At 44.7% G+C, this 18,413-nt stretch overlaps 1 protein-coding gene across 4 annotated transcripts in view; it reads left to right on the top strand.

The window, feature by feature from the left end:
- Window positions 1-18,413, top strand: part of GK5 (glycerol kinase 5) — a 113,859-nt gene that overhangs the window by 27,501 nt on the left and 67,945 nt on the right. For all 4 annotated transcript variants that reach the window (XM_033958159.1, XM_033958157.1, XM_033958158.1 and 1 more), the window contains one exon: window positions 10,760-10,835. In XM_033958159.1, the coding sequence (XP_033814050.1) occupies window positions 10,760-10,835 (76 nt within the window). The remainder of the gene's footprint in view (window positions 1-10,759; window positions 10,836-18,413) is intronic.

Genomic DNA, 18,413 nt, shown 5'->3' with positions numbered 1-18,413 from the left:
CTAAGACTTCTAAGTCGAAGCACAATCACACTACCTTGGTGGAACCTCCAGCAAGAGCAGGTGGTCCGGTTTCAGACACGGATCCATCCTTGCCGGCTTCCTTCCAGACCATGTTGGAGAAGCAATTCATTCAGTTCCTTACTAATATGGGACCGAAAATTCTTCCTCTCATCCAGCCTGGGCATTCAGCAGACTCCCGCGAGGTCAAGCTGCTTCCTTTATCTCAGTCGGGAGCTTACAACCCTCTTTGTAGGGAGCAGAGTCTCTGCGAGTGTCTGGTCTGGCATCCAAGCACGTAAAGCAAGGAGCAGAATCTTTGCAAGTGCCTTGACAGAAATCCTCACACTCTATACAAGGAGCAGAGTCTTTGGGAGTGCATTGAGGTTCCTCCACCAAGCCTCCGGAGCTTCGATCTACAGCCTCCAGTCCTATCCATTCTTTGATAGCATTGGCTGCTTCTGTCTCTGAGGCGAAGTCTCCTCGATCTTTGAGATCTGCATCCAGGCATAGGTCTCATCGACGATCGAGGCCTTCATCGAGGCATACTTCCAGGCATGGTTGTTCTTCTAAAGAACGACCTTCTTCAACTAAGCCTCAATCTCTTCCTCCTTTGATACTGACTCCTCGATTGAGGTCTCCAATGCTGAACCTCAAGGATGCAGCGGTTTCAATTGCCTCGTCCAAGTCTCCATATTCTTTTGATGCCTTTTTTCATGCTGAAGCTTCATGTTCGAAACAGGCTGCTTCGATGTCCTCCTCGAGGCAAAGCATTGGTGGATCAGCTATCTTTCTCATCTTTTCTTCATCAGATGGCTGTGGACTTGGACCTTCAATTAGATACTGGCTCCAAATACTCTAAGGAGTATCTTGAAATCATGCATCTTCCTCAACCTCCAGCAGAGTCACTTAAGCTTCCTCTTCATAAGCTTTTGAATCAGACTTTTGGTCGATGCCTGGAGACACCTTATACCAGGGGTCTCAAAGTCCCTCCTTGAGGGATTTTCTCCAATGAATATGCATGAGATCTATGTGCATGCACTGCTTTCAATGCATATTCATTGGAGAAATCCTGAAAACCCGACTGGATTGTGGCCCTCAAGGAGGGACTCTGAGATCTCTGCCTTATACCATACCAGCTGTTCCAAGAAAATTGGACTCTAGGTATAAAACTGTGCATCGCAAAGGGTTTGACAACTCAGTTATCGCATCAATCCCTGCTTGTCGAGTCCTCCTTGAAGAAGTCCCATCCTTCCAAGATTTATGCCACCGTACCTCCTGGAAGGGAAGGGAAAACTATGGACAAATTCGGACGTCGCATCTATCAAAATGCCATGATGTCCTCTAAAGTCCTCAATTATAATTTTCATTTTATTACTTATTTTAAGTTCCTCATTTCTCTATTACCAAAGTTCTTGACTTATTTGGATATTCAAAAGCACTTTGAATTTCAAGAAGTCCTTGCTTCTTTATCTCAACTCCGATTGCATCTTCTCCAGTCATCTTATGATGCCTTCAAGTTGTCTGCCCGAGCAGCTGCTTGCTCTGTAGCTATGCGTCATCTTGCCTGGCTTCGTACCATTGACATGGACCCTAATCTTCAAGACTACTTAGCTAATATTCCTTGTGAAGGCAATGACCTTTTTGATGAATCTGTCGAGGCAGCCACCAAGAAATTGTCTGACCATGAAAAATTCTTTGCTTCTATTGTCAGACCTAAGCCAAAGCCAGCTCCTGCCAAACCTGCACGCCCTGCTCCTATCTATCAATGGCGTTTTTGTTCCAAGGACGGCTCCTTACCATCGCCCTCCTCTAAAAAACAGCAGCCTCCGAAGCAACAAAAAACCTCAACCTTCTGCTGCACCTAAGGCTATTCAGCCTTTTTGACTGTTTACAACAGAACATAACCTCCACCGTTCTGACTCTGCCTTCTTTTCCCCCTATAGGAGGTTGTCTCCATCTTTTTTACCATCGATGGACGACAATTACATCTGACCTCTGGGTACTTACCATCATCAGGGAAGGATACTCTCTTCATTTCACTCAGGTTCCTCCAGACCTTCCTCCAAGAGAGTATCCTTCCAATCCTTCCCAGACCGCCCTTCTTCTTCAGGAAGCTCAAGCTCTGCTTCGTCTCCATGCCATCGAACCAGTTCCTCTGGAACAGCAGAACAGGGGGGTTTTACGCCCGTTACTTCCTTGTTCCAAAGAAGACAGGCGATCTGCGACCTATCCTGGATCTCAGGGCTCTCAACATTTGGTCAAAGAAGAATTTTGAATGTTATCCCTGGCATCCCTTTATCCCCTTCTCGAGCAGAACGATTAGTTATGCTCTCTGGATCTCAAGGAGGCCTACACTCATATTTCCATTCATCCGGCCTCCCGTCAATATCTCAGATTTCGGGTGGGGAATCTGCATTATCAATACAGAGTACTGCCCTTCGGCCTGGCTTCATCTCCCAGAGTGTTCACCAAGTGCCTGGTAGTGGTAGCAGCAGCTCTAAGGAACCATGGTCTTCAATTATTTCCCTACCTCGACGATTGGCTCATCAAAGATTCAACATCTCAAGGGGTTATTGTAGCGACCCAACAGACTACCTGGTTACTACAAAGTTTGGGATTCGAAATCAACTTTCCCAAATCCCAACTTCAGCCCTCACAGAATCTACAATTCATTGGAGCTGTTCTGGACACTGTCCAACTCAGAGCATTCCTCCCACAACAATGTCTGGAAGCTCCTCTTCAACTCTCATACAGTGTCTTCCTGGTCTTCTATCTCAGCAAGACACATAATGGTACTCCTAGGTCACATGGCCTCCACAATACACGTGACTCCTTTTGCCAGACTTCACCTCAGAATTCCTCAGTGGGCCCTGGCATCCCAATGGACGCAGGTTTTGCGACCCACTTTCTCAACACATAACAGTCACTCCTTGATTGAAGCAGTCTCTCCGTTGGTGGATGCTCTCTTCCAATCTCTCCAGAGGCTTGCTTTTTCAAACGCCCCCCCACCATCCGAAGGTCCTCACGACAGATTCTTCAACCTACGCTTGGGGAGCTCATCTCGATGGTCTCCGTACTCAAAGCCATTGGACCAGTATGGATCATCAGTGTTATATCAATCTGTTGGAACTCAGAGCAATCCTCAAAGCTCTCAATGCTTTTCAGCATCTTCTTCACGACCAAGTAGTCCTCGTTCAGACGGACAACCAAGTCGCCATGTATTATGTCAACAAAAAGGGAGGGACTGGATCTGCCTCCCTTTGTCAAGAAGCTCTGAAGGTTTGGGACTGAGCAATCCGCCACAACACCTTCCTCAAAGGTGTCTACATTCAAGGAGCGAAGAATTGCTTGGCAGACAACTTGAGTCGTCTTCTGCAACCTGACGAATGGACTCTCCATTCCTCACCTCTTCATCACATTTTTTCACAGTGGGGAACTCCTCAGATAGACCTCTTTGCAGCTCCCCACAACTACAAACTGCCTCAGTTCTGCTCCAGGATATACTCTCCTCATCGCCTCGAGGCAGATGCTTTTCTTCTGGAATGGACAAATCTCTTCCTATATGCATTCCTTCCATTTCCTCTCATTCTCAAGACTCTGGTCAAGTTGAAGAACGATCATGCCACCATGATTCTAATTGCTCCTCGGTAGCCGAGACAACCTTGGTACTCCCTTCTACTTCAACTCAGCAGCAGAGAGCCATACCTTCTACCAGTTTTTCCTTCTCTGCTTACACAGAGTCAAGGATCTCTGCTTCATCCCAACCTGCAGTCACTACACCTGACAGCTTGGTACCTCTCAACAAAACCCCCTTCAGTTTTCTCAATCTGTAAGAGACGTTTTAGAAGCTTGTAGGAAGCCTACCACTAGATGATGCTATCACCAAAAATGGACTAGATTTTCTACATGGTGTTTTTCTCATCATAAGGAGCCTCAGCATTCCTCCTTATCTTCTGTTTTGGATTACCTTTTGCACTTATCCAATTCTGGCCACATGTCTACATCGATCCAAGTCCATCTCAGTGCAATTGCGGCTTTCCATCAGCCTATTGAAGGGAAACCCCTCTCTGTTCATCCGGTGGTTTCCAGATTCATGAAAGGACTTTTCAATGTCAAACCTCTTCTCAAACCGCCTCCTGTGGTTTGGGACCTCAATGTTGTTCTTGCTCAACTGATGAAGCCTCCATTTGAACCAATTGACAAGGCTCATCTGAAGTATCTCACTTGGAAAGTGGTGTTTCTCATTGCCCTCACTTCTGCTCAACGAGTCAGTGAACTGCAAGCTTTAGTTGCTGATCCACCTTTCACGGTGTTCCATCATGACGAGGTGGTTCTTCGTACTCATTCTCCCTAAAGTGGTATCGGAATTTCATCTCAACCAATCCAGTGTTCTTTCCAAAGCCTCGTTCTCATCTTGGAGAAGTTGCTCTTCATACTCTGGACTGTAAACGTGCTTTGGCCTTCTATTTGGAACGCACCAAACCACACAGAACTGCTCCTTAACTTTTTGTCTCCTTCGATCCAAATAAGTTGGGACATCCTATTTATAAGCGTACCATCTCCAACTGGATGGCTGCTTGTATCTCTTTCTGCTATGCCCAGGCTGGATTACCCCTAAACAGTAGAGTCACAGCCCATAAAGTTAGAGCAATGGCAGCTTCCGTAGCTTTCCTCAGATCTACTCCTATTGAGGGAATTTGCAAGGCTGCTACCTGGTCCTCGGTTCATACCTTCACTTCTCACTATTGTCTGGATACTTTCTCCAGAAGGAATGGACAGTTTGGCCAAACAGTATTACAAAATTTATTCTCTTAAATTGCCAACACTCCCACCATCCCATTTTGGTTAGCTTGGAGGTCACCCATATGTGAGAATAGGCTGCCTGTTTGTCCTGGGATAAAGCACAGTTACTTACCGTAACAGGTGTTATCCAGGGACAGCAGGTAGCTATTCTCACAACCCACCCACCTCCCCTGGTTGGCTTCTCTGCTAGCTATCTGAACTGAGGGGACGCGCCCTATGCTGGGCGGGAAGGCTCTCGCACATGCGCGATGCAACCGACTCGAAACTTCTGGTTTCTTCAAGTAAGTCTGCTTGTGAGGCGTCCGCATCCGGGCTCCGTCGATGACGTCACCCATATGTGAGAATAGCTGCCTGCTGTCCCTGGATAACACTGTTATGGTAAGTAACTGTGCTTTATTCATTTTATATCTTACAACAAGTGTAACAATAACAGTTAAATTGAATTGAATACAACACTTGAAACTTGAACTTGAAAGCAGTTGTACAGGTTCCTCAGGAGGAGTGGAGTCTAGGCTGTTATTCAATCTTTCTTGAGGTCCCTAAGAAGGAGGAATCTTTTTGGCTTATTCTGGATTTTAAAAGGAGTGAATCGGGCACTGTCGAGTTCCATCCTTTCGCATGGAGAAGGTCTGGTTGATCATCGTAGCAGTGCAGCCCATGAAGTTTCTTGTGCTTCTGGACTTGACGGAGGCCTCTTTCCATATCCCAATTTGTCTAGCTTGCTAAAGATTCCTTTGATTTGCTGTTTTGGGATGGCATTATCAATTTTGTATGTTCCCCTTTTTGGTCTCTCTACCGCTTCCAGAACATTTTCCAAGGTGATGGTAGTTGTGGTGGCGTCCCTTCGAAAGAAGGGAATCCTGGTGCACCATTCGAGCTGGCTGGATGACTGACTCATTCGAGCAAAGTCGAATCAGGAAAGCCTCGGGGTCACAGTCAGGGACATGCAAGTCTTGCTGGATAATAAATCTGGCAAAGAGTAATCTTCAACCATCTCAGTATCTGGAGGGTTGTGTTTTATTATTGGGTTGTTGTTTTTTTGTTTGTTTGGGTGGAGTTGCATTTTGACATGAACAAAGGCAGGACCTATCTTTCAGAACCCAGGGTTTAGAAGCTATAATTTCAGATATGATCATTTCTCCGGTCACGCAGTCCTCAAGCCCATGAGTACCTGCATATACTGGGTTTTATGGCAGCATCTCTGGAGGTGATGCAGTGGGCCAGGGCCCATATGAGGCCCCTTCAGTTGTCACTTCTCTCTCTATGGAATTTGCATTCACAAGACGTGGAGGTTTGGCCTCCTGTCAAAAGAGTCTTGTGCGCTGCAGCCTTCAGTGGCTGTAAGATTAAATCTCAGTGGACACTGGTAAAGTTGAACATAAGTCTTTCAGGTCAGGGCGCTCATTTGTGCAAGTCAGGTGGCACAGGGCATGTGGTCGGTACAGGCTATTGGTTGGCGAACCTCAGGGATCTGTCCTGGGACATCTTCTTTTCTCCATCTACACTTCTTCTCTCTGGTGCTCTGATTTCATCCCATGGGTTCCAGTACCACCTCTATGCTGATGACTCGCAAATCTACCTCTCCATGCCTGAAATTTCTATGGGAATCCAAGCCCAAGTCTCGGCCTGCCTCTCTGACATTGCTACCTGGATGTCTCGCTGCCATTTAAAATTAAACATGGTCAACACTGAACTCCTTATCTTTCCTCCTAAACCCGCCTCTCCCCTTTCCCCATTCTCTATAGTGGTGGATAACACCCTCATCCTCCCTGTTTATATTAAGAGTATATACAGTAACCCAAACAAATCTCTCTTAACACTCCCACCCCCAAACACAGCAGTCTTTCCTTCTGATTTGCTGTAATGCCCACAAACCAGAAGCTAATCTTCCCAAGTCTATAATCCAAAATCTATACAATAAATCCCACCATTCTACACTCAGACCAGCTTCTTGACTTAAGATTTTTTTAAGAGCCTGATCCTTATGACCCTTAGAATCCATAGCAATAGAGAGAAGGGAAAATAAAAGAAACCTCTCTTCCCTCTTACCCCATTTGTCTACTAAAATATTGAAACACTATAAGAAGATGAAATTTATTGTTAATGTATGTAAATAAGCTTCCCAAATTGATGAGAAATATATTTTCTATTTTGGGGAATCCCTGATGTCCCTCATTTCCCTGCTTCTGAGAAGATGTAGGTAGGTTTTCCAATGCCAATAAGTCAGAAGATCAGATGTCCAATACTGTAATATACATTTCTGTGCCACTAGACACATTTTGCGAAACAAAAAAATTCCCCCCCCCCCCTCATTTTCCCTCTTAAAAGAACCTGGCTTCTAAAAGTAATTGTTCTACTGAACCCAAGATCCTACAGTCAAGGTTGAGGCCTGGATAATAAATGCAGTGAAAAAGGCGATAAGTGACAAGAAAGCATCGTTCAAAAAATGGAAAAAGGACCAAACAAAAGACAACCTAAAGGAGCATAAAAAACACCAAAGGGAGTGTCACCGAGTGGTTAGGAAAGTAAAAAGAGAATATGAAGAGAGACTGGCAGGGGAAGCAACAAACTTCAAATCATTCTTCAGGTACGTTAAGGGGAAGCAACCAGCAAGGGAGGAAGTGGGACCCTTGGATGACGGAGAAAAGGAGATAGCTGACAGGTTAAATCCAAGTTTCCAAGTTTATTATATAGATTGATTAATCACCTAATCTACATTCTAGGCGATATACAAAATTGTTACAAATATCTAAAAACATAGGTAAATTATTACATAGACATACAGTGTTTCAAAAACAAACAAAAAAAAATTCATAAATACAATATAGAAACAACAGGAAGATTATTTAAAGGTTACAATCTGTATTAAATTTAATATATAAAGGTAAAAACATTGGGAGGGAAGACAAACATGAAAAAAAAAATATAAGATAAAGATGGATTGAAGGATCATTTATTCACTAAAAGCATCATTAAAAAGGAAACTTTTAAGCTTAGTCTTAAATTTGTCTAAATTTACGTCAGTTTTCACGAGGGAGGACACAACCAACATTCTGGAACCCGAAGAGATCGTAAAAGGAGATCAGGATGATAATTTGATCCAACTAGAGGTGAGCCAGGTGGATGTCCTCAGGCAGATAGACAGGCTAAAGAGCGATAAAATTGCCAGGTCCGGACGGCATTCACCCAAGGGTACTCAAGGAACGAAATAGCTGGCCACTTCGACAAATATGCAACCTATCCTTAAAAACTGGAGAGATTTCGGAGGACTGGAAAATAGCAAATGTCACGCCCATCTTCAAGAAAGGCTCAAGGGGAGACCCAGGAAACTACAGGCCGGTGAGCTTGACCTCGATCCCGGGGAAGGTGATGGAAGCGCTGATTAAGACAGCATCTGGGAGCACATCGAAAACAATGGGCAGCAAAATCGAGTCAGCATGGCTTCTGCAAGGGCAGGTCATGCCTCACGAACTTATTATACGTCTTTGAGGGGGTAAACAGCCAGGTGGATAAAGGGGAATCCATAAACATCATTTACCTTGACTTCCAAAAAGCCTTCAACAAGGTACCACACGAAAGACTGTTAAGGAAGCTATGGAACCACGGGGTGCAAGGGGAGGTCCACCGATGGATCAAAAACTGGCTGGCGGGCAAGAAACAGAGGGTTAGAATAAAGGGCCATTACTCAGACTGGCAATGGGTCACTAGCGGAGTTCCGCAGGGACTGCTCCTGTTTAATATATTTATTAATGACCTAGAGGCGGGAACAAAATGTGAGGTTATTAAATTTGCGGATGACACCAAACTATACAGCAGGGTCAAAACCATGGATGACTGCGAAGATCTCTCAAAAGATCTGACAACGCTGGAAGAGTGGGCCAATAAGTGGCAAATGAGCTTCAACATAGGGAAATGCAAGGTCATGCATGTAGCGAAAAAGAACCCGATGTTCACTTACAAGATGGGGGGACAACCGCTAGGGGTAAACAACTTTGAAAGAGACCTGGGAGTGATGGTAGACGCAACACTGAAGGCGTCGGCGCAGTGCGCCACAGCCTCAAGGAAAGCAAACAAAATGTTGGGTATCATTAAGAAGGGTATCACGACCAGGACGAAGGAAGTCATCCTGCCACTGTATTGTGCAATGGTGCGCCCGCATCTGGAGTACTGTGTCCAGTACTGGTCGCCGTACCTCAAGAAGGACATGGCAGTACTTGAGGGAGTCCAGAGAAGAGCAACTAAGCTAATAAAGGGTATGGAAAATCTCTCATATACTGACAGACTGAAGAAGTTGGGACTGTTCTCCCTGGAGAAGCAGAGACTTAGAGGAGACATGATAGAAACCTTCAAGATCATGAAGGGCATAGAAAAAGTAGACAGGGACAGATTTTTTCAAATTATGGGGAACCACAAGTACAAGAGGGCACTCAGAGAAATTGAAAGGGGAAAGGTTTAGAACAAACGCCAGGAAGTTCTTTTTCACCCAGAGGGTGGTGGATACATGGAACACGCTTCCGGAGGCTGTGATAGGCAAGAGCACGCTACAGGGCTTCAAAGAAGGTTTGGATAGGTACCTGGAGGACAAAGGGATTGAGGGGTACAGATAGGAGTAGAGGTAGGTTAGAGGGATAGGAATAGAGGCAAGTTATAAAATTATTCAGGGACCACTGCTCAGGCAATAGGCCTGATGGGCCACCGCGGGAGCGGACCGCTGGGCGAGATTGACCTCTGGTCTGCCTCAGCGGAGGCAACTTCTTATGTTCTTATATCTCAAAAGTAGCCCAAAATGATTGTACTGTTGGACACCTCTGAAAAGAATGACAGAAAATGTTGTCCTCCCTATTACATTTGTGACAGAGAACTGGAACCCACCAGAGTGATACAGATGTGCTAGATAAACCCTTGATAATTTAGATAACATTATTAAAACCACATCCCTATTATGAGTGTTGTTATACTCTTTTTATGATTTATTAAAAACTTTCTATACTGTCTGGGCTGATTTTACAGATCACAGCGGTTTTACCAACACAGATCTGTAGCATTTTCTCTTTTTAGATTAAGGAAGCGTGCTTTTCTGTGTTGAAGAATGACTCACATTGTCAACTAAATCACATGCTGAGCTTTTGAATAATTTCTTTATTCTGGAGTGGTTAGAGATTGTGTCAGGAATGTTGGGATCTTCGGTACAACTTTTGGTGCTTTATACATCAGCTCTCACATTAAGTGTGCTAAGCTTGACTGGCTTATAATGGTTAAGTACATTTTGAGGACTTGCCTGAAAATATACAGCATTGTATATCCCTTCAAATAAGAAAATGACACTTTAATAGAAAATATATTGGGGGGGTAATTCACCTCATAGCAGTTGGCATATTTTTAAAACACTGATTCGGAGGACTTTTTATACCTGGATGTTCAATGCTGGGCAGTACATAGATACCAGCAATGAAGGGTCTCAACTAGAGGATGACACGGGGACAAATTTTTCCCTGTCCCCACAGGAACTCAATTTCCCCATCCCCGCAAGTTTTATCGCTGTTCCTGCCCCATTCCTATAAGCTCTGCCTTAACCGCACAAGCCTTGAACACTTATGATTTTAAAGTGTTTGAGGCTTGTGCAGATGAGGACAGAGCTTGCAGGAATGGGGCAGGGACTGATAAAGAACTCGCCAGGATGGGATGGGAAAATGAGTTCCCATGGGGACGGGGAAAAATTTATCCCCGTGTCATTCTCTATTTACAGTACCAAAAGAATTTCAACTAGACTGACTTGTTGGTCAAACTGAAAAGCCTTTAACTACTTGTACATGTAAGTGGCCCTGCACTAATACAAATGTAACTTGATTCATCCAACGAAAACCTCATCGTACAAGCATTGTTATACTAATACTACTACTATGACTTCTCTCCATGTAGTTCTGTTATCTTACTCATTGCATTATCATTTCATTAGGTACGGCAGGCTGCAGAAGAAGGAAACTGTTGCTTTGGAACTGTTGACACTTGGTTGTTATATAAACTCACAAAAGGTAAATGTAGCAAAGACCTAGTTGGTAACTAACTGAATGTCTGAATTTAAAGTCAATAACTGTACTAGTCTAGTAATTTGTTTTTTGGTTTGTTTGTTTTTTAAATGACTATATAGGGGTCCTTTTACTAGCTGACTTAGCACATGCTAATGCATCCATAAACTTATAATGGGCACGTTAGCATTTAGCGCGTGTTAAAACGCGTAGCGCACCTTAGTAAAAGAGGGGGTTAGTTTGTTCCAAATGTAATGTATAATGAATCTGTTACATGCAAAATTGTAAGCATGTTGATTCATAAAGAACTATACAATTCCTGTATCACTGAAAATAGATGTTTCGACATGTTTAATGTGTGTGTGATACACTATTAAGGCTTTTAAGGTTTTAACTAGTGAACATATATTAAAAATAGGATAAAGCATAGTACTACCCCAAATTCCCTTTATATTGTATACAATTCTGGAGGCCGCACCTTCAAAAGATATAAAAAGAATGGAGTTGGTCCAGAGGAAGGCTACTAAAATGGTGTGTGGTCGGCTACTAAAATTGTGTATGGTCTTCGTGATAAGGCGTATGGGAACAGACTTAAAGATCTCAATCTGTATACTTTGAAGGAAAGGCAGGAGAGGGGAGATATGATAAGAGACGTTTAAATACCTAAGTAATATAAATGTGCATGAGTTGAGTCTTTCATTTGAAAGGAAACTCTGCAATGAGAGGGCATAGGATGAAGTTAAGAGGTGATAAGCTTTGAAGTAATCTAAGGAAATATGTTTTTTATAGAAAGGGTGGTAGATGCGTGGAACAGTCTCCCGGAAGAGGTGGTGGAAACAGAGACTGTGTCTGAATTCAAAAGGGCCTGGGATAGGCACGAGGGATCTCTCGGAGAGAGAAAGAGATAATGGTTACTGTGGATGGGCAGACTAGATGGGCCATTTGGCCTTTATCTGCCGTCATGTTTCTATCCATGTTTTTGCCTGTTTTCAGTCCTCCATACTATTTTTCTGCTTCCTCCTTATCTCTTTTTTTTTTTTTTTTTTTTTTGAGCAAGCAGTTCCTTAGCTATATAAGTAGTGGTGTGGATTTTTTGTGTGTGGGGGGTTTTTTTTCTCCTCCTACATGTCTTCTCCCCTCCCTTCTCAAACTCTCAATACCCCAAACAAGCTCCACTGCAAGCTATTTCCAGTAATTGGCATTGGAGCTCCTGGTAAGAGGATACAGTGAACAAATGTGGGAAATTCTGAGTGGTATGGTTAATAGGAGCCAACTTTTCAAAATGATTGAGGGGTGCTCAACCCAGTGGAAATTTATTCCTCACTGAACAGTCATGAAGTTTGCTCAATATTGAGAATGTATATGCACCAACAGAGCTGGTTTCTATGGTAAGGCAAGAACATATCTAGACATATAAAAATCTGTTGTGCATTGCTTAGTCTGGACTGGTGATTATATCTGACATTTATCCATATCATTCTTTCTTTTTTTTTTGATCTTGGAAATGTATTATGTTGTTATTGCTTATTTTTAGTTTATCAGGTACTTAAGCTAGATTGTGAGCCTTCGGGACAGATAGGGTAGTTTTTTCAAGTGCCTAATTTTATTTTAGCTTGATACATTGTAAACCGCTTAGGTCAGTAAAATGCAGAAGCGGTATATCAAATCTTAAATAAACATAAACATACACATACTAATTAACCATCAATCCCCCAGCTGTTCCTGATGGAGAAAACCATCACTACAAAGACTCCTATTTCCTAACCTCCTTCAGGTGGCCCACTTTACTGTCATTTACCCTTTCTTTTTTATACTTGGAACCTACTTCCACCTTCCTTATAAGGAGACCTTACACTCTATCAGCAGACTCCTCCCTTCACTCCCCAGGATAACCCTCTGGTCAGCTGAGACCACTTTCATCCCAGATATCAATTTCCTCTTCTACTCTATGGCTTCATTACACCTTCTCTTGATACTGACCTTACCCAATCTCCCCCTCCACTCCAAATCACTACATTCCTCTAGTCTATATTGTCCACTTTTTGAACTCACCACCTCACCATCCCTTTTGTCATCTGCTTTAAGGCTTCAAAATTTTCTCCTCAATCATCCTTCCCCATCCTCTGTAACTGCATCTGTCCTGCATCGCCATCATCATACCTCTTCTACTCTTCTGTAGGATAAATAGTGCTATAACAATTAGCTTGCAGCGGTTGGCTCGCTCGCTTGTGTCTAGAGGTAGAAAAGCACTGATTTCCAAAAACCTAAGGCTCACACATTATGATTGCTTTTGCAAACAGATCAATAAGGACAGACCTGGTAAATACAGTCTTTATTACCAAAAATAGAAACTGCAAAGAAATATGTAACAGCAGCAGCTGAGTGGCATCTTCTTTTGTTACCTGGGCTTGCCACTCCAAGTTGTGCCGTGATCTGGAGGCAATTGCTGGGAGGGATCACCAGTTTCTAATGTCTAGAGTGGATTATGTAGTTGACTAGTGTTTACCGTATTTTCACGCAGATAACGCGCACCCGTGTAAAACGCGCACACGGGTATAGCGCGCAGAAACCACGATTTTATGTACAAAAACTTTTGTATACCGCACTCACGGGTATACCGCGCATGCAGCCCGACTGTCCTTTCGCCCGCCCCGACTCTCCTCTGGCCACCCCGACTCTCCTTTCGCCCTCCCCGACTCTCCGTGCGCTGTCCCGACTATCCGTTCACCCTCCCTGACTTTCCGTGCACTGCCCCGCCTCTCCGTGCGCGGCCTGAGGCACATGGTCGGGTTGGGCCCATGTGCCTCAGGCCGCGCCCCCAGGTGGGACCTAAGGCTCCAGGGCCTATTCTGATTGGCCCACGCGCCTTAGGCCCCACCAGTAGACGGAGCTTTGGGACGGATGGGCCAATCCGGCCTCATTCCGTTGTTGGCTGCCTGCCGGACAGGCGGGTTTGGCTCCCGTCTGTCCGGCCAACTACCAAAGGTACGGGGAAGGGGGGTGTGGGGGTCGGCCAGGGGGGTCGCGGGTCGGCTGGGGGGGCGGTCGGAGGTTCTTGGGGGGGGCGGTCGTTGGAGGGAGGGGGGTTTGCGTCGAGGGCAGGAGGGCCTGGGATCCCTCCTGCCCGTAATGTAGTACGGGGTGGGGGTAGGGGGTCGCCGTGGCCAGGAGGGTTTGGGCTCCCTCCTAGCCCGATATTGTCGGGGAGTTGGGGAGTCGGCCGGGCAAGAGGGCTTGGGCTCCCTCTTGCTCCGATCGTGGATGCAGGTGCGGGTGGGAGCGCGTGCGAGCGGTCATTCGGGGTGGGGGTGCGAGCGGTCCTGCTGGGGGGACCTATGTAAAAAAAGTTTTGTATACTGCGCTCACACGTATAACGCACGAGGGGTATGCGCGGTAGGTAAAAACGCGTATAACGCGCGAAAATACGGTAAGCCCGTTACATTAACGGGTGCTAGAGTACATGTCTGTCTGTCTGGTTTTTTTTTTAATTTCTCTCTCTCTTCTTAGATGCTATCTGTCTGTCTGTCTCATTCTTTCTGTCTGTCTCTCCCTGGCCCCCTGTCTGTCTATCTTTATTTCTAACTCTATCCTCTTCCCTCAATCCTGCATGTGCCCTTTTTTCTTTCTCCTCCCCACTTCCTTCAACGTCTGCTCCCCCTGTCCCTCAGACTTCCATTCAGCAGCTGTCCCTCCTCTCCCCCACACTTCCATTCAGTGTCTGTCTCCCTCTCTCTACCCCTTCTATCTACTGTTCACCTTCTATCTTGCCCCTTCCATTCACTGCCCTCTCTTCTCTTTCCATCCAGTGTCCACCCTCTCTCTCTCTCTGTTCCATATGGCATCTCCTCCATCCTTTCTCCCTTCCTTTTCCCTTGGTCTGGCATACCTTCCTCCTTCCCTCCATGCCCTGCCATCTCTTCTTCTTTCCAAGCCATTCTCTCCCCCTCTGCTCCCTTTCCTCCTTGGGCAGCAGCAGCATTCACAATTCATTGCTGTTGCCGGCTTCAGGTCATCCTCTCTGTCGGGTCGGGTCTTCATGAAAACAGAAAGTAGGCAGGACCCGCCAGAGAGGAAGGCCTGAAGCCGGCAACAGCAGTGAATTGTAAACATTGCTGCTGCCTGAAGAAGCCAGGCCTTGAAGCACCCAAGGCAGATTGCTTCTCTCCCCTCCCAGCCCAACCCCCGCTGACTCATTTCTGGCCGGCTCCCTTTCCCTTTCTGATCCCCGCCTGCATCACACAACACCCTCCTTCGCCACCACCGACATGCCTGCATGCGCCGAAGCCTGAAGACGTCGGAAGCAATTTCACTCTGAGCGCAGCGGTGACCACCGCGACTGGCAATCAGAGTGGTGAGGATGCGGCTCAGGAGACTGGGAAGGTGTTGGCGGGCGGTGACGCTCCACGAAGCCCTCCTCCCGGCAGCTGCCACCAGCACCAATTGGGGCCGCGGGCAGGGAGAGAGCTTGCCTACGCTTCCTCCAGCGGTTGGTGAGTGAGGGCGGGAGGGGGGAGTGGCCAAAGTGATCCCTGCCGCTGCGTTCTAAAATGGAACACGGTCACGGATCACACACCACAGCGGCAGGGATCACGCCGTTTTAAAAGTGCATGCACGGGTAAGGTTTTATTATATAGGATGCTCTGTATGATCCTTTCAGAGTTGTGAGCAATATGTCTGCTTATTCCACTTCCACCCACAGGATGCTATGGATCAGACACTGGGTGGTGCAGTTACCATTTAAGGAACATTTACTCTTTGAGAAAGTCAGGATGACCTTATGACCAGTGTGCAGGATCACAAGCCAGTCTTTACTGGACAGCAGACCTCAAGCCCCTAGGGGGGCCGGTCACGGTACTTTAAGGACCTCCAGATGATATTGCCAGTTCTCAGGAGGACCTTTGGGCAGGAGATCTTTTCAAGTCTCAAGACCAAGATTTGGAGGAGTCTGGTGCCCCCAATCTTCGGAATCCCGTGCCACCACACTTCCCAAGAAGCAGTTATGACACCAAGCTAATAGCTGAACCTCCATTCATCTGAGGGAGGTTATTGACCTATTAGGGAGTATGGGAGGAGATCACCACAGATGCTGGATATTATACAGGAGGGGTTCAAGCTTGAGTTCTTTCATCCCCTCCCAGACCCTTTTCTAGGTTCTCCAGCTGAGAGGCTGGAAAAAGAGGTGTGGGGGGGGGGGGGAGACCAAAGTCCAAGCAGCAGTGCAAAGGCTGCTGGATCTGGAAGACATAGAGCCTATGCCAGAGGAAGACTCTAGCTCTGGCTGATACTCGATATACTTTAGTGCCTAAAAGAGGCTTAGAAGACTGGAAGCCGATTCTAGACCTCAAAGCAGTGAATGCAACCCTCAAGATACCCTGTTTCCGAATGGAGACTGAGACTTCAATGATTGCATCAGTGGCACCCCAGGAATTTCTCACCTCCCTGGATCTGATTGAGGCCTATCTGCATATTCCCATTTTTCCAGAGCACAGGAAGTTTTTGCAATTCCATGTGTTGGAACACTTCAGTTCGCAGCATGCCGCTGCTTCACGACAGTTCGCCGATGCACAGGTCGTGACAGTCAAAGATTGCCATCCGAGATTGTGGGTTTTAGTAGCTGAACCATCCACTCTACAGTCCTGACCTGGCTCCCTCAGATTTCCTGTTCTGAGTTTTGAAGAAATCTCTCTGTGTACAGCAGTTTTCAAGTGATGAAGACATCAAGGAAGCTGTGAGTTCCCTGATTTGAAGGTCAAACAGAATAATTATTTTCAAAGGAATTAGTCATTGCAAGAAAAGTGGATGAAGTGTATGGAGCTATCAGGATTATACTGAAAAATAAAATGTCTTTGAAAGCTCTTCTTTCCTACTGAGGTAGAAAAATTATTGAATGCCCCTCATAACACTTATTTTTCTTTGATTGGATTGTTCAAACCCTTAATGTTAAGGAAAATAACATTCATTGACATGGGTTCTTGCCCAGAAATAGCTAAGAAGGAAAATTTTTTATTTTTTTTTTAAAGATAGAATCAGGTTGGGCAGACTGATTGGACCAGTTGGGTCTTTATCTGCCATCATCTACTATGTTACTATGATTTCATGCATTGCTAACTTCATTCTGTTTCAAGGGGATCATGCTTATTCTGCATTAGAGCAGCATCGTTAGAATTAATAGAGCAGACTAAGATGAACAGCCCCAAGTACATTAGATAGATTGTGAGCCCACCGGGACAGACAGGGAAAAATGCTTGAATACCTGAATAAACTCATATAAACCATTCTGAGCTCTCCTGGGAGAAAGGTATAGAAAATTAAATAAATAAAAATCAGACTACTTAAGGCAAAGAGTTGCAGTCTAGAACTAGATAATTATGCCTTGGAGATCATGCCCAAGCAAGAGCTATTTAAAGTTCCATCCACATAGAGCCCAACTTTATCCAGGCTTTCCCCTAGAACCCAAAGCTCTCATGTTTGTCATCTGACATTTTCATTTAACTCTTATTAGGTAACCAGAATATTCTGATAATCTAAAAACCCTGAAACAAAACTCCCACCAGCACTCACAAAATTACACCAAAACCCCATCATCATTTATTCTTCCCATCATATTTTTAGATAACTAACCACTGCAATTACAAGCAAAGAAACTAAGAGAAACGGTGTGCAAAATCTGGTGACTAGACCACCTTCTGGTTTACTTAGATGAATGACAAAAAAAAATGAGAAAAAAAGCTTCAATGTAACCACCACACAATTTAGCTTCTATAAATTAGAGATTAGAAAGCATTTTCAAAGCAGAGAAAAAAAAGACCTCTACTACTAGGCAACTACCATATTAGCAACAAACTTTAGCTGCTGCCAAAAAACACTATAATAAGTTCTGAAGCATACCATGGTCTTACATTGAAACTTCTTAGCAATGCATTTAAGGTGGAATAAGCAAGATATGTAATACTGCTAGCATTATACAGCTCAAGCAAATCTCAATGGGTCATGGCTCAACCTTCCTCCTGTTGAGTTGAGTAAAGGCATGCCAAGTAATTGTTCAAATTCTCATGGACCCGAAACATGTAAACAATGAAGTTGAGCAAGAACCTTTGATTTAAGAAGGTCAGAGTTGGCCATTCCAATGACTAAAGGGACCTATATTAAATCTACAAGTCAAACATATTCAACTGTCTCCCTGTTTTTTTAAAACTGCTTTTGAATTTTGAATTTTTCTTGATTGTTGTACCTTTTCCTGTACTTTATCATTTGAGTTTTTGATTTTTTTTTAAACAAGCAGATCTCACCACTTCAGAAACTGCTGCTGCTCATCAAACTGAGCAGAATCTTTCCTTTCTAATCTTTCAGGAACATCCAGCAAGCATAGATTAGTTTATTAGATTAACTACACTCCAAAAATGTCTGTGATGTTGGCTTTCGTCATGTGCTTACTATCTGTTCCACATGGTTCTCAATTTTTGTTTTTGAATACACTCTAGCAGTCCAATAATGTATTAACAATTTCTGTTATGAGACCTAAAATTTTCTCTTTATGCCATCGTTTTGCCATTTTCTTTTATCAGATCTATTATAAGCGGTATA

Source organism: Geotrypetes seraphini, chromosome 9, assembly GCF_902459505.1.
Source record: "Geotrypetes seraphini chromosome 9, aGeoSer1.1, whole genome shotgun sequence".
Classification (NCBI taxonomy): domain Eukaryota; kingdom Metazoa; phylum Chordata; class Amphibia; order Gymnophiona; family Dermophiidae; genus Geotrypetes; species Geotrypetes seraphini.
The sequence above is the reverse complement of the archived record's forward strand: the minus strand, read 5'-3'. Positions and strand labels throughout refer to the sequence as shown.